At 36.6% G+C, this 15249-nt stretch overlaps 3 protein-coding genes across 3 annotated transcripts in view; 2 read left to right on the forward strand and 1 right to left on the reverse strand.

Moving 5' to 3' along the window:
* Nucleotides 1-1827: 1827 nt before the first annotated feature.
* LOC141300868 (threonine synthase-like 1) lies at nucleotides 1828-5176 on the reverse strand. The gene is made up of 2 exons (XM_073831154.1): nucleotides 5120-5176; nucleotides 1828-4181 (listed from the first exon to the last, which is right to left on the reverse strand). Exon 2 carries the CDS (start codon nucleotides 4157-4159, stop codon nucleotides 1970-1972), a length of 2190 nt encoding a protein of 729 aa, XP_073687255.1. The 5' UTR covers nucleotides 4160-4181; nucleotides 5120-5176; the 3' UTR covers nucleotides 1828-1969.
* A 497-nt stretch (nucleotides 5177-5673) lies between these two features.
* Nucleotides 5674-9408, forward strand: enkur (enkurin, TRPC channel interacting protein). Its single transcript, XM_073831225.1, has 5 exons — nucleotides 5674-5829; nucleotides 6136-6281; nucleotides 6456-6688; nucleotides 6839-6985; nucleotides 9061-9408. The coding sequence occupies exons 1-5, from the start codon at nucleotides 5750-5752 to the stop codon at nucleotides 9232-9234; spliced, it is 780 nt and encodes a 259-aa protein (XP_073687326.1). The 5' UTR covers nucleotides 5674-5749; the 3' UTR covers nucleotides 9235-9408.
* A 639-nt stretch (nucleotides 9409-10047) lies between these two features.
* Nucleotides 10048-15249, forward strand: part of prtfdc1a (phosphoribosyl transferase domain containing 1a) — a 75680-nt gene continuing 70478 nt past the window's right edge. Inside the window, exons 1-3 of the mRNA XM_073830306.1 lie at nucleotides 10048-10083; nucleotides 10243-10349; nucleotides 10703-10886. Coding sequence (XP_073686407.1) covers nucleotides 10048-10083; nucleotides 10243-10349; nucleotides 10703-10886 — 327 coding nt within the window. The remainder of the gene's footprint in view (nucleotides 10084-10242; nucleotides 10350-10702; nucleotides 10887-15249) is intronic.

The raw sequence follows: 15249 nt of genomic DNA on the forward strand, positions 1-15249 counted from the left end.
TAAATGAGCACATTTACTCCATGACCTAAAGACGACAACCTCTAAGGTTAAGTAAACATTTTAGAATGTGTTTTTATTTAATTTGGGAAGGGTCATAAATGGTTTAAATAAAACCCAATCCGCATATCTACATTTTTGTCTGTGCTTGCGAAAGTATTCATACCCCTTCATTTCTTTCACATTATGTTAAACTGTTTTAACATTGATGTTTTTTCTCCACATCAATCTACACTCCATGCACCATAATGACAAAGCAAAAACAGAATTGTCACAACTTCATAAATTTATTAAGAATAAAACAAAAATTGAACAAGTGCATTGCATAGTATTTATACCCTTACCTCAGTACTTCGCTGAAGTACCTTAGTCTTTGTGGTATGATGCAAAAAGATTTGCACATCAACATTTGGCAATTATCTGCCATTCTTCGTATAACTTCTTCACCTCTCAAGCTCTATCAGCTTGGATTAGGTCTGGCAGACATTTTCAGGTTTCTCCAAAAATGTTTGATTGGGTTCAAGCCCAGGTTCTGGCTGGGCAACTCAAGGCTATCTCAATATTTTGGTGCATTGAGCTTTTCATCTACTGTGATGAGTCCCTGTGTCCCTGCCACTGAAAAACAGCCCTACAGGATGAAACTGCTACCAGCACACTTTACTTTTGGGATGGTACTCTGCAGGTGATGAGCAGTGCCTGGTTTCCTTCAAACATGATGCTTGGAATTGAGGTTCATCAGACCACAGAATTTTGTTTCTCGCAGTCTGAGGGTCCTTTATGTGATATTTTGCAATTTCCAAGCCCAGATCGATAGAGTGTTGCAGTGATGTTTGTCCTTCTGTAAGTTTCCATCAGGTTCTTGGTCACCATTCTAGCCAAGGCCCTTCTCTATCAACTGCTCGGAGGCCAGCTCTAGTACGTGCCATGGTTGTTTCAAACTTCCTCCATTAAGGGGAATGAGACTACATGCTTCTGTGAACCTTCAATGCAGCAGAATTTTTTATTTACCTCAGGGCTTGGTTATTGCTCTGATATGCCTTTTCAGCTGTTAGATCTTTTATTAAGATGAGTGTGCCTTTCCAAATCATACTCATTCAATTGAATTATTTCACTTGAAGTGTAGTAACAACTAGAAGCAATATAAATGCTTCTGAGCTAAATATCAACTGTCCCAGATAATAAATTTGCAAAGATGTTAAAACAACTTTTTTGCTTTGTCATTGGTGTATGGAGTGTAGACTGATGTGGAAAAAAGTAACTTAAAGCAGTTTAACATAAGGCAGCAATATATGATGGGTTATGGACAATTTTGCAAGGCACTGTTAACAAAATTAAAGAAAAATCTGTCATTTACTCACCCTGTCATTTAAAATCTTTATGGTTCACTTTCTTCTGCGCAACATGAAGTTTCTATAAAGAATGTTTGTAAGCAAATAATTCTAGTTTCAACTGACCTCAATTTTATGGAAGTAAAGAAAACAGAGCTCGAAAGAAGGAACATCATACATGTTTGTAATGACATAAAGGTGAGTAGATGATGAAAGAAATAATTCCTTTTGTATGAACTGTAAATTTAAGAGGGAAAACCTTTTTTCCTTGTCAGTCTTATTCAACCCCCTATATAAGCCATATTAAAAAAACAACAGCAATACGATAAAAGAGCAATGATCAATAAATTGTTATATTTATTAATAATATTAAAAATAATTATTGCACCAAGTAATACTTCATTGTTTATCTGTAGGCTGTTACAGTAATTTAGCAACCATCAGTATAAAATATAAACATTTTGCAATGAAACTTTTGAGAAAATTGGGAAAAGTAAAAATGTAGCATGAAATGAATTGAAACTATATCCCAGTACATTACTGCCATCTTGTGTTCAAGTTGACAAAATGTGATTCGTGAACCATAATGTTTAGGGTTTCTTGATAGACATCACCATCTAGTGGACATCTGCAGGTTTTTCAGCTCACTGCACCCTCAGAAATGAGTCTTGTATCATATTTTCAACTTCATCTGCAAGCGTGTTAAAGTCAGCCTGGCATATTTTATGTGAATGACTTCCGCTGTCTCTCATGCACTTCAACAAAGCTTCATGCATCTGCTCTCGACCTCCAATGGTGCAAAGTTTATCCAATTGCTCAACAGGGTCTTGTGGGATATTTTGACACTGAAGGGCTTTTAAGACAGCCAGGGCAAACTTCCCATGGTGTGCAGTGGAGCACAGCACAAGTGGACAGGTTTTGTCATGTATACGATCGGCAACTACTTTGCCAACCGCCGTGTGAGTGTCCATTATGTAGCCTGTTTTTGTGTGCACCTCATGTATGGCCTTCAAACAGTCATCTTCTGAGCACCATCCAGCTTGAACTTCCAAATTTATCTTCTGCCGTAAAGTCTCAGATACTTTAAAAAATCGTTCTCTTTCTTGATTCAAAAACAGATTTTGGACCAGAGTCCCATCCCCATTGGAAACATGATGGATAAATCTCTCAAGGTTAGAGGACTTTAGGATATCAATGGCAGGAGAGTTTGAAACCAGCAGCTTTCTGTCACGGAGATCATACTCTCCACTAGCAATGAAGTCGGATATGATGCAGTTATGATTGGACGCGCAGATCACCTTCCGTATGGGGATTCCCATTTGTTTGGCATACAGGGCTGACATGGCATTGCCAAAGTTTCCAGTAGGGATGCAAACGTCAATGGGATCTCCAAAGGCCAACGTGCGATTTCTAAGCAGGTCCAGGTATGCCGAGCAGTGATAGACCACCTGAGGAAGCAGTCGGGCCCAGTTGATCGAGTTTGCCGTGCTTAGAACTGTGGCATATTCCACAGCTAGGTGTCCCATTAAGTTTGAGTCCCCAAACATTTGTTTGATGCTCCTCTGGCAGAAGTCAAAGTCGGAGAGGACGCTGATAGACTTGGCATTGCCCTCTTGAAATCCTGTCATCTGTAGCTTCTGAATCTCACTCACACCTTTCTCAGGGAAGAACACAAGCACACCAATTCTCTCACGGTCACTGTCTTTAAGATTCCGGAAGCCGTTCAGCACGGCGCTTCCTGTATCTCCAGAAGTAGCCGCTAGAATCAAGTAGTTGCACATCTGTGGAAGGCAGTGGGCAAACAGCTGAGGCATTAACTGCAGTGCCAAGTCTTTAAAAGAAGCAGTGGGGCCGTGAAAGAGTTCTAGAATGTGTTGATGATCAGTGAGGTGCTTTAGAGGTGCAACCGATTGATTGGCGAAGTTCTGGCCATAAGCGCGATGCACCATTTTGCTCAAATCCACAGGAGACACATCCATAGGATGAATACAGTTTTCAAGTATGGCCACAGCTCTCATGGCATATGGCATGGTGGATATTCTCAACCATTCAGAAGGTTCCAATTTGGGGAATCCTTTCTTTGGTACATAAAGCCCTCCATCTGGCGCAAGACCCTCTATTACAACATCACTGAAGAACTTAGGGTCACTCGACCTTTGGCTCCTTGTTGAAATGAACATCTCTGATTCTGAATCTTCATATCTACCAAGAGTCCTCAGGACTTTATCAGCCACGTCCTCCACAGAGTCTCCCGTCCCACAAAGAACTCTTGCATCCAGCCATTTCTCATAAAACTGTTTCCTATACAGTAATATCTCTCTCATAGAAACACCAGCATCCTGACCCACAATTCTATTAACCTTCATTCGAGAAAGTCTCTGCATGATATCTTCTGTGTCCACATCCAGATACAAGACCAGTCCAGATTTCTTCAAATGGTGCATGGCATCTGAATGCAGTGGATTGGAACCCGTCAGTGAGATAACACTTCCTGTAGCATTGAAGTTACACACTGCTTTACATTCTTCTTCAATGAAACCATCTCCACCGATCTCAGATAGCTTGTTTGCCACACTCATTCCCCAAGTTCTTTCGAGAACGTCGTCATCTATATCAATAACAGGCATCCCTAGTTTCTGTCCCACAATCCGCCCCACACAGGTTTTCCCTGCTCCAGGAGGACCCATCAGGAGGATGTTTCTCTCATGAGGTTTAGTGATGTGATTTGATAGCCATGCTGTAGTGAAGTATGAAGAACCAAACTGAGCAAATAGCATGTGGGTTCTCAGCTTTCTCACTTTAGCCAACAGCTTGCCAAAAGTTGCAGGGTTCATCTTGGTAAAAAGATCATATAATCTGGGAGGCAGAAATATGGTACAGAATGAAAAACATATTTTTAAAAATGCAAAATGTATGATTCTATTACTTTTATTATGTTGATTTAATATATGAAATATGACTGATTTGTTTTAATAAACACTTAGGCCCTTCCCCAAATAGTACACTAAACCCTCACAGTCTTCTTTTTAATGTCGTTTTGACTGTATGGGAAGAAGTCTGCTCTGGAACCCCACAAAAGTGTGCATATAGGCTGCAAAGAGGGCGCTCGTGATCACCCTTCTGAAACCTAAAATGACAAATGGGACACCCTGCAACATGGGTTTCCAATCCTGCTCCTGGACAGCTACAGTTCTCCAGCTGTTCAAAAGTAATCTGATCAGATTTTGGCTATCAGATTGGCTATCTTCAATATATATATTCAAATATTGAATATGGGTTGCTCAAAAGAAAAAAAAAATAATTCAGAATTCGGATTAGATCACAAAATTTAATCTTGGTTTTGATCTAGATTTAATCCTCTGTTTGTGTTGTTCAAAACATTTTAAAATAAATGGTAATAATTTTGATCCCAAAAAACTGGATTAGTCTAATCCCAGCAGAAGGGTGGATTTAGGAACAAAAATGTAATAAAACTGTAAAAAAAAAAAAAAAAAAAAAAAAAAGGAAGAAGCATTATCTATAAGTAATATAGTAATATTATCTATAATGAAACATTTGCAATAAGAAATATGCCTTTAGAAAATAGATTCATGTTTTTATTTTATTTTTTTACAAAAGCATTTACCAAGGTTATTTTTTTTATCAATTTCAAATAGAAATGTACATTAATTTCAGTATTCAGCAGCCATGTAAATAATTTAATAGTTTGAATAAAATAACTGTTTGAATAAAATTAATAATTTAGCTGTATGTCAATTATATAATTAGAATATATAATAAAAAATGGCATTTACCTTAAAATGCAAAGAAAAAATAATTCCAAGACTGTAATTCTGGCTAACAGTGTAACGTTACCTGCAAAAAAAAAAAAAAATCATTTTTGAACGTTAACGATTTCTAATAGGATTTCGTAAGGGATTTTCTGAAAAGATGTACACAAATATTTGGCCAAATTCAGAGTTTAAAGAGTAAGGTTTACCTAAAACACAGCGTTTATCTGACTAGTACAATAACCTCACTTTCACATGCGCTCACGGCGTGTGACATGCCATGTAAACAAATCGCGTCAGTACGGAAACTGCTAAAGGACATTTAGCTTAACCGTTTGCGTGCTGAGCAGTAAACGGCTCTTATTGGTTAATACGCTTACATTCAAATAAAAAAATAAAATACATATTTATCATTGCATGACATATCGTGTTGTGTTTAAAGTTGGCTATTTTGACTTAATTCAAAACTTAAATTAAATAATAATTATTACCATTAAGAGGAAAAGTCTTTAATGTTGCTTGGCAGTGGTTGTCATAGAGACGGATGTTAAACAACACCGATTCCATCGGCCATTACGTTAATAAAACACTACTGTCTGCAAACAGCAGGAGCATTCATCTTTTATCCCGTCATTTTTGTCTCTATCAGCCATAATGAGCGACACAATCTATCCTCCGGAAAGCATCTATAACCTCATTCCCAGAGAGGAAGAGAAACATGTAAAACCACCCAGGTAACAGTTACAGTTTCAGATTGCTTTAAGATCATATTAATATCAGACCTAACGTTAATTAAGTTGCTATTATAAAGTGATATCTCTCTCTCTCTATTTGTCTTTGATATTTTAGAAACGTTTCTCAGTTTGAAACGTGAATAAAACGTGAATTTTGCATTACTATAATGTGAAAACGATCATTTAAAATTGATTCGAAGTATTTGTACCAGAATTTGTTCAAATTTGCTTTATTTCCCATAAAGTGGACAATCATAACACAACATAACATAACTTTATATCTTAATATCTATATTATATTTTCAGGTACATGTCAAAGTTCAGAGAGCAGGTGAAGCTGGAGAAAGAGGTGGACAAAGCCCCAAGTAAAACTATGGGACCAGCAAAAGTGGATGTGCCATCACCACAGAAATATCTACTGAAACACTCCAAGGAACCCAAACTCCCTGAGAGTACATGTCCTGCATTTGTTGTTTGAAACATTCTGAGAATTAATATATAACATTGACCTTTTTAAATACAGATAAATATATTTTCATTGCAATCATACGTGCCATTTTCATGTGCAGAGGTGTTGAGACCACTGAAGCTATTTTCTTATTCTAATTTTGCCTGTATCGTTTCAGAGAAATCATTTAAATATGAAGATGATGAGCTACATAGTAAACCACCAATACCTACCAGAACAGACAGACCGCTAATGGGTCTCTACACCAACAAGAACTTCATTAAGACCAACGCTGTTGAGAACATCATGGCAGTCCCGAAGAAACCACAGCCAGCGTATGCTTATAACAAAAAGGGAGACAAAGAACTTTTGGAGAACTCTGGTCTCGTCCCTAAATACATAAAGAAGAAGGTGAGAGGATGTTGAGCTGAATATTTCAGGTTTCAGATGGTCTTGTATTCCATGCATACAAAGGATATCATTCACGGTACATACTGAATAGAGCAAAAATAGTATGAAAATAAGAAAAACCTCAGGTCTGTTTTTTATGCATGTTTTCAGGACTATGGTCAAACTCCAGAGTACCTGCTCCAGCGCAGAGAGGAAGTGAAGAAAGCACAAGAGGAATATGACAACTATGTCAAGGAGCGAATGAGAGAAGGGGCCATGAAACAGCTCTCAGATAATGAACGCCACAATATCCTACAGGTAATCGAATACAAATCTGAATTAATGGAGTAGTTCACTTTCAGAACAAAAATTTACAGATAATTTACTCATCCCCTTGTCATCCAAGATGTTCATGTCTTTCTTTCTTGAGTCGTAAGGACATTATGTTTTTTGAGGGAAACATTTTAGGATTTCTCTCCATAAAATGGACTTCTATGGTGCCCCCGAGTTTGAACTTCCAAAAATGCAGCTTCAAATGGCTATAAACGAAAGAAGGGTCTTATCTAGCAAAACGATTGGTTATTTTCATCTTGTCTAGCTCTGTGAAAAGTATACAAATTTACAAACTAACCAATCGTTTCGCTAGATAAGACCCTTCTTCCTCGGCTGGGATCATTTAGAGCCCTTTGAAGCTGCATTTAAACTGCATTTTGGAAGCTCAAACTCGGGGGCACCATGGAAGTCCATTATATAGAGAGAAATCCTGAAATGTTTTCCTCAAAAAGTATAATTTCTTTACGACTGAAATAAAGAAAGACATGAACATCTTGGATGACAAGGAGGTGAGTATATTATCTGTAAATTTTTGTTCTGAAAGTGAACTACTCCCTAAACCATTTCTAATTGTTTAGAGCCTTGCAGCATTAATCTCCTGATGAGAAATTGCTTGTATTTGTGGTTGTTCCTCAGTTTGGATAAAAGTACATGAATAATGCTATTTGAATAAATGTAAAATAATGAACATTACTTTTTTTATTGGGAATTTAAGCAAAAAATGCCTTTCTTACTTAGATTTTTTTGTCTTGTTTCCAGCCAGAATATCTAAAAAGTCTTAAATCAAGAAGGATTTTCTAGACAAGTAAAAATCACTGTCTTGTTTTTAGAAAAAAAACCAAGTCAAATTAAGTGCATTTTTGATTGAAACAAGCTAAATTATCTGCCAGCAAGTAAAATAATTTAGTTTTCTGTTTGAAATAAGATATTTCTGCACACCTCATTGGCAAATTATTTTACTTGTTCTTGAGCAAAAACACACTTCATTTTGACAATAATTTTTACTCAAAAATTGTTATATAATTTGGCTGGAAACAAGACAAAAAATCTAAGTAAGAAAATTATTTTTTTGCAGTGTAATGAAAAATGTAAAGGAACTTGTATACACTGAATAAATTTGTGTGAAAATAATTTTCACTCAGAAATTGCTAGGCAATTTCCCAAACAGTAACAAAGTAATGGCAAGTAACATATTGAATCCAGCTTATTAACCGTGAAAGACTGAAATTGTATTTTCTTGTAAAACACCTTCCAATAATCGTGTCTCTTTGTTACAACTTAATGTTAATGTTTTTTAATGTTTGTAAGTCTTTTATACTTACAGAGGCTGCATTTATTCAAACTAAAATGCAGTAAAAACAGTAATATTATGAAATATGTGACCCTGGACCACAAAACCAGTCTTAAGTCGCTGGTGTATATTTGTAGCAATAGCCAAAAATACATTGCATGGGTCAAAATTTTTGATTTTTCTTTTATGCCAAAAATCATTAAGAAATTAAGTAAAGTTCATGTTCCATGAAGATGTTTTGTAAAATTCCTACTGTAAAGATATCAAAATGTAATTTTTGATTAGTAATATGCATTGTTAAGAACCTAATTTGGACAACTTTAAAGGTGATTTTCTCAGGCTTTTTGATTTTTTTGCATCCTCAGATTTCTGATTTCAAATAGATGTATCTCAGTCAAATATTGTCCTATCCTAACAAACCATCAAACCATCTTATTTATTGAGCTTTCATATGATGTATAAATCTCAGTTTTGTCAAATTTAACCTTATGACTGGTTTTGTGGTCCAGGGTCACATATATCATTACAATTAAAAATAACACTTTTCAAAAAAACAGTTGTTGCTTAATATTTCTGTTTACTTTTTATCAGAATATAACATCATAAATGTAACATCATAAAATACTCTCATTTCGAACAAACGCATCCTTGCTGAATTTAAGCATCAAATCTTACTTGCCCTTAAACTTTTGAAAAATAGTGTGTAAGCATTATACAATTTCTTTTTTATATTACAAGAAATGTCTGATGACTTGATGACTTTTGGCAGGCTTTGAAGAAGAACTGGGACGACCTTCATCATCAGTACCAGGGCCTCTCTGTTGTCACAGACACAGCTCCAAAAAAATATCGAAAGGAGCGTCTGGAACAGGAAATGAAGCAGCTGGAGAAAGATATTGAGCTGATTAAGCGGCACAAAACCATCTACATTGCTAATAACTGAAAGTAATGTTAGCTAGTGGTCCTGAATTCAGCAAATATCCGAGAATAACATTTGAAATGGGCAAAACTGCCACAGTGTCTTTTCTCGTCCTCTCTTATGGTACTTCAGAGTCTGAAAGGCTTCAGTAACGCTTTACAACAATACGTCTGAGTGCAATAAAAAACATTTTAGATCGACTGTGTGGTCTCTGAATGATTTCATCTATTTAAAGTCAACATGAAATCAAAATGAACCACATTTTTTTTATTCTTCATGATTCATCAGTGAATATTATGGCAAAAAGTATCACTAAGGCTGCTGTTATTTGATCAAAAATGCAGTAAAAACTGTAATACAGTGAAATTACAATTTTTCAATCATTACAATTGAAAATAACTTAATATCAGTTTTAAAATATAATTTATTCCTGAGATGGCACAGCTGAATTTACTCCAATTTTTTTATTGTCACGTTTTAATTTTTTACAGTGTAATGTTATACGCTTATCCGGACAAACATAACACTTTTAAAAGTAAATTCAGGAGGCAATCAGAGGAGCAATAAGTGAGTCATGAGTAAGGAGCAGCACGACTTCAGTTAAACAGCTAATGTGACTCATGTGAAAGAACAAAATTCTATTCATAAAAGACATACAAAATATTTTTATCAAAACTTTGCCTATGTCTATCTGAAACAAAAGTATTCTGATAATGAAAACATTGGAAACACCTCCCACTCTGTTTATTAATGTAAAAATGGGTGGGAGCACAAACGTCTGGTCCTCTCTCAGTGAGCATCACAGTTTATTTCACTCTCACACATATGGCCACAGACATGGCAGCTGACCAGAGAAAAGAACCAGGCGTTGTGGTAAATATGCCTAACATACTGGATTTTACTCATTGCAATTGCAAACAACAGCTTGTTAATTTTGCATCCTTACTTGGTGATTTTCTTTTTGCATTTTGTCATTTTTACTTGAACTACATTTGTGAACTATTTTATTTTCAACTGTCTTTGTTGGTTTAGATTAAAGACGGCTGGTCAGGTTATAATTTGGAGCTGTTTAATTACCCTGAGCATTACCGGGGTGATCTGGAGTGTGTTTATATTCCTCATGGAGTCATTATGAACAGGTAAACACACTTTTGGACACAACACCTCTATAAACAATTGCTGTACAACTTCTTTTCTCTCATGATTCTCTCATATATCGAAAACCATAAACAGCATTGCGAAATGCATTTGAATAGCTGTGCTTTTTTCTTGATTGGCATAAATTAACACATAAAAAGGCAATCTATAGGGTTTATGTTCTCAACTATTCATTTGAATCAATGTTTAGCATTGTGCTTTCTAAGCTCCACAGTCACATTCCAAAGAATTTTGGGTTGCCTATTAACTTCATGTGACCCTTAAATCGAATTTATGACATCACATGACCTCCTCACACACAGTTTGTGACATTGTGGTCTAATGTGGTTTGTAGGATTGAGTGTCTGGCTAGAGACATCCTTGAAGACATCGGACATCATGATATGATGGTTCTGTGTGTTCTGAAAGGAGGATACAAGTTTTGTTCTGACCTGGTGGAATCGATTAAAGCTCAGAGCCGCAGCGCCAACAGACAACTGACCACCAGAGTAGAGTTCATCCGCTTCAAGAGCTATCTGGTGAGGAAACACAGAAATCATAAGCATAATAGCCAAAACTATCAAAATACTCATGATCCTGTCAGGTTTCTTAGTGTATATCTACAACAAAAAGTGGTCTGATAGTTTAGTTCATATGAAAACACACCCCTCAAATACCCATTAACTATTTTTGACTTTAAGCTAAAAAGACCAAACTTGAAAATAATAATAATAATACTCTGCAAACTAATATGTGACCCTGGATCACAAAACCTTAAAAGAGTAATTCACTTTCAGAACAAAAATTTACAGATAATGTACTCACCCCCTTGTCATCCAAGATGTTCATATCTTTCTTTCTTCAGTCGTAAAGAAATTATGTTGTTTGAGGAAAACATTTCAGGATTTCTCTCCATGTAATGGACTTCTATGGTGCCCCCGAGTTTGAACTTTCAAAATGCAGCTTCAAATGACTCTAAACGATCACAGCCAAGGAAAGAAGGGTCTTATCTAGCAAAACAATTGGTTAATTTTTTTTTTTTTAATTTACAATTTATATACTTTTTAACCTCAAATGCTCATCTTGTCTAGCTCTGTGTGTACTCTGTGTATTAAAGATTAAAAAGTATATAAATTGTAAATGTTTTTAGAAAATAACCGATCGTTTTGCTAGATAAGACCCTTCTTCCTCGGCTGGAATCATTTAGAGCCCTTTGAAGCTGCATTTAAACTGCATTTTGGAAGTTCAACCTCGGGGCACCATAGAAGTCCATTATATGGAGAGAAATCCTGAAATGTTTTCCTCAAAAAAACATCATTTCTTTACGACTGAAGAAAGAAAGACATGAACATCTTGGATGAAAAGGGGGTGAGTACATTATCTGTAAGTTTTTGTTCTGAAAGTGAACTACTCCTTTAAGTAGCACGGGTATATTTATAGCAATACCTATAAATACATTGTATGGGTCAAAATTCTACATTTTTCTTTTATGCCAAAAATCATTAGGATATTAAGTGAAGAATATAGAATAATAAAGAATAAATATATCAAAACCTAATTGCATTGCTAAGAACTTCATTTGGACAACTTTAAAGACGTTTTTCTCAATATTTAGATTTTTTTGCACCCCCAGAGTTTCGAATAGTTGTAACTCAGCCAACAAACCATACATCAATGGAAAGCTTATTTGTTCAGCTCTCAGATGATGTTTATATCAAATTTTCGAAAAATGGACACTTATGACTGATTTTGTGGTCCAGGGTCACATATTTTGTAAACGCTTAGAGTTAAAGTGGCTGTCATTGGCTGTGATCAGCAGATGGCGCTCTATTGCTGTGTGCATGTTATTCACAAAGGTATGTTCATGTGTTAAGAATAGCATTTTTGCATGCTACTGTGCTATTTCAGCTGTATGCAATATGTATGCTGTGCACAGTATGCATATTGTCCAATTGAAAACGCCTGGATACTTGGATAACTGAAGTATTTCACAGATATAATGTTGAAAATGAAAGACAAAATATTGGTTGTGAAACATTAGTAGAAGTAAGAGTAACTGTCTAAAACCAGCCAGAACCCACTAAAAAACCACCACACAAAAAAACAGAAAAGACAGAAACAGAAATTGCCTCTAAAAAATTATATTAATAATTGCTTCCATCTGGGACCTCATTTCTGAGTCAAATTATTTTTTATAGTACATATTTAGTTAAATGGTATTGTTTTATCAACGTTTCTGTTAAGTTCTCAATATAACATGTGTTTTTTGCAGTGATTTTACTCACTTTACATTTTGCTCCCAGTGTTCTCACATCCACAAACCCTTTGCTAATAGTTAGAATCAATTATTTAAGAACCGATTTTTTTACAGTTTTTCTCGATTGGTTTGGCTCATTTCTTGAAACCGAGATGACATTCTCAAAATAACATGGACAAATCTCCAAACCACCTTGCAATTGTTCACAACAGAATGTCATTTTTCATTGGTTTTATCAAATTGCAAATGCTTTAGTACATGTCTCAAGTGACTCTGTGCTTTTTTTCAAATGATTATGTACAAGTAGCTACAGTTAGCACAATGAGCCCACATTTAGCACATTTTCCATATAAATAGATCTTGCTGATCTAAACTGATTAGTTGATTTTTCAGTGAAATGGTTACTCTCTCCAAAACATATCAGCATGGTTTCATTGTGTAAGTCATCATATGCACAATTGTCTGTTCAACTGTCAAAATTAGTCAAAGATATAATACCATGAAAGAATTTCTTGGAACATTTGATAAATTTATGACAGTACTTGACAATCAATCAGGTGAAATTAGAACTAACGAAGGAGCAGTTTCCCACATCTCAGATGACCAATCAAACAGTTTGTTTAGTTACCTGACAGGTGTTGTCTATGATTATGACTGCTGCCAAAAGTATATAGACAGAGCTTGGCCCGGGGCCAGTTTCATTTGCAGTGTGAACATGGAAGCACCTCGCCAAGTACAACAGCAACTTCCTGCTCGAGGAAGAGGAGGAAGAAGAAGAGGAAGAGGAGGAGTGAGAATGTGTGGAGGAATAGGGGGAAGAGGCCGAGGAGCACGGAGGCACCATGATGTCCCAGATGAAATCCGGGCCACCCTTATTGACCACGTTATAAACCATCGCCTCACAATGGCAGAGGCAGGTCGCCGAGTGCAGCCTAATGTGCCTCGGTCTACAGTCTCCTCCATCATCCAAACCTTTCGCAGGGAAAACAGGTACAGAACTATTCTATTGAACTATTCAGTGTTGGTGTGTGTGTAGGCCTAGAGTACTGTAATATCTTCATGTGATGTTATATGATACTATAAAAATGACAAAGAAAAAAAAATGGAGAAAATACTGTGAATAGTATTCCAGTCACTGTGCAGTGCATCACACTTTTAGTACCATAAAACAGCAGTACAATTACATTGGTAACTCATTTTGTAACAAATTTACAGTGTTGACCTTTGACTTGTATGTCTAGGATTGGACGACAGCCTCAAGTGGGTGGCAGAAGAAAACTTCTAAATGAACAACAAGAACGAGAAATATGCAACATGTTCATTGCAAATAATGCCATCACACTGAGACAGATTCGTAATGCAATCCTTCTAGACAATGTAATGTTCCAAAATATAAACTCTATCAGCATCTCCACAATAGACTGGGTATTGAAGAAACATCAGATGACCATGAAACAGATTTACAGGGTACCATTTGAGAGAAACTCTGACAGAGTGAAAGAGCTGCGGTACCAGTATGTGCATGTAAGTCAACTACTGGTTGTCTATCATTGTAACACTATTACAGTAAGACATGGTTACCACTTTTTTTTGTTTTGCTTTATCCTTTTTACCTTCAGAATCCAGCTTTGTGTGACTAGAGCATTTTGCCTAGAAATTGTCTTCAGTTTTTCACTCCCTCTTTTTACAGTACTTTAGATCCTCCCTGCAGTATCTGTCTCTACTTGACTGATTAGATTTATTTTTATTCTATTGTAGAGAATAATGGCATTAGAAGGCAACGAAACCCCTCACAACCTAGTGTTCGTTGATGAAGCTGGCTTCAACCTGGCCAAAGGTCAAAGGCGTGGCCGTAACATCATTGGCCACCGAGCCACTGTGGATGTCCCAGGCCAGCGAGGAGCAAATATAACAATGTGTGCCGCTATATCAGAAAGAGGTGTGGCCACACACATTCCCAGTTTAGGGCCCTACAATACACAAAAGCTCCTCAATTTTTTGGACCACCTTTATACTGATCTGATCCCGGAAAATGAGAGAGGTGAAGAAGGACCTCAGCTACCACATTATGTCATTGTGTGGGATAATGTGAACTTCCACCGTGGCCCACGCATCAGAACCTGGTTCACCACCCAGCCCCGGATGCTAATGGAGTTTCTTCCACCTTACTCCCCTTTCCTAAATCCAATTGAGGAGTTGTTTTCAGCTTGGAGGTGGAGGGTGTATGAGCATCAGGCTCAAGACCAGAGGGCCCTGCTGCATGCAATGGATGCTGCATGTGAGGACATCACAGGGGATCAATGTAGGGGATGGTTGAGACATTCACGCCGTTTCTTCCCTCGCTGCATCGCAAGAGAAAATATCCGTTGCGATGTGGATGAGAATTTATGGCCTAACAGAGAGCAGCGCGTCGATGGCCAGGAGGATGAGGATGGTGGCCAGGAAAGAGAGGGTGACAATGGCGACCACTGAAAATATTACTGTACTATAGTTCTGAAACTTTATTTACAGTATGGTAGGCTAGAGTTTTTTTTTTGTTTTTTGTTTGTGTTTATAACTGTTCACATTTACAGAATCCTGTATATGTTTTCTTTTCACAGTATGTTCTCTAATGTTAACATTTCTTTGTACGAATAAAAATGTTT

This window comes from Garra rufa, chromosome 24, assembly GCF_049309525.1.
Source record: "Garra rufa chromosome 24, GarRuf1.0, whole genome shotgun sequence".
In the NCBI taxonomy this organism is placed as follows: domain Eukaryota; kingdom Metazoa; phylum Chordata; class Actinopteri; order Cypriniformes; family Cyprinidae; genus Garra; species Garra rufa.

Coding starts and splice junctions, on each gene's coding strand:
- LOC141300868 (XM_073831154.1), bottom strand. CDS start 4,159: ATGAACCCTGCAACTTTTGGCAAGCTGTTGGCTAAAGTGAGAAAGCTG.
- enkur (XM_073831225.1), top strand. CDS start 5,750: ATGAGCGACACAATCTATCCTCCGGAAAGCATCTATAACCTCATTCCC. Junction 6,689..6,838: donor CTAAATACATAAAGAAGAAG/GTGAGAGGATGT, acceptor GCATGTTTTCAG/GACTATGGTCAAACTCCAGA. Junction 6,986..9,060: donor AACGCCACAATATCCTACAG/GTAATCGAATAC, acceptor GACTTTTGGCAG/GCTTTGAAGAAGAACTGGGA.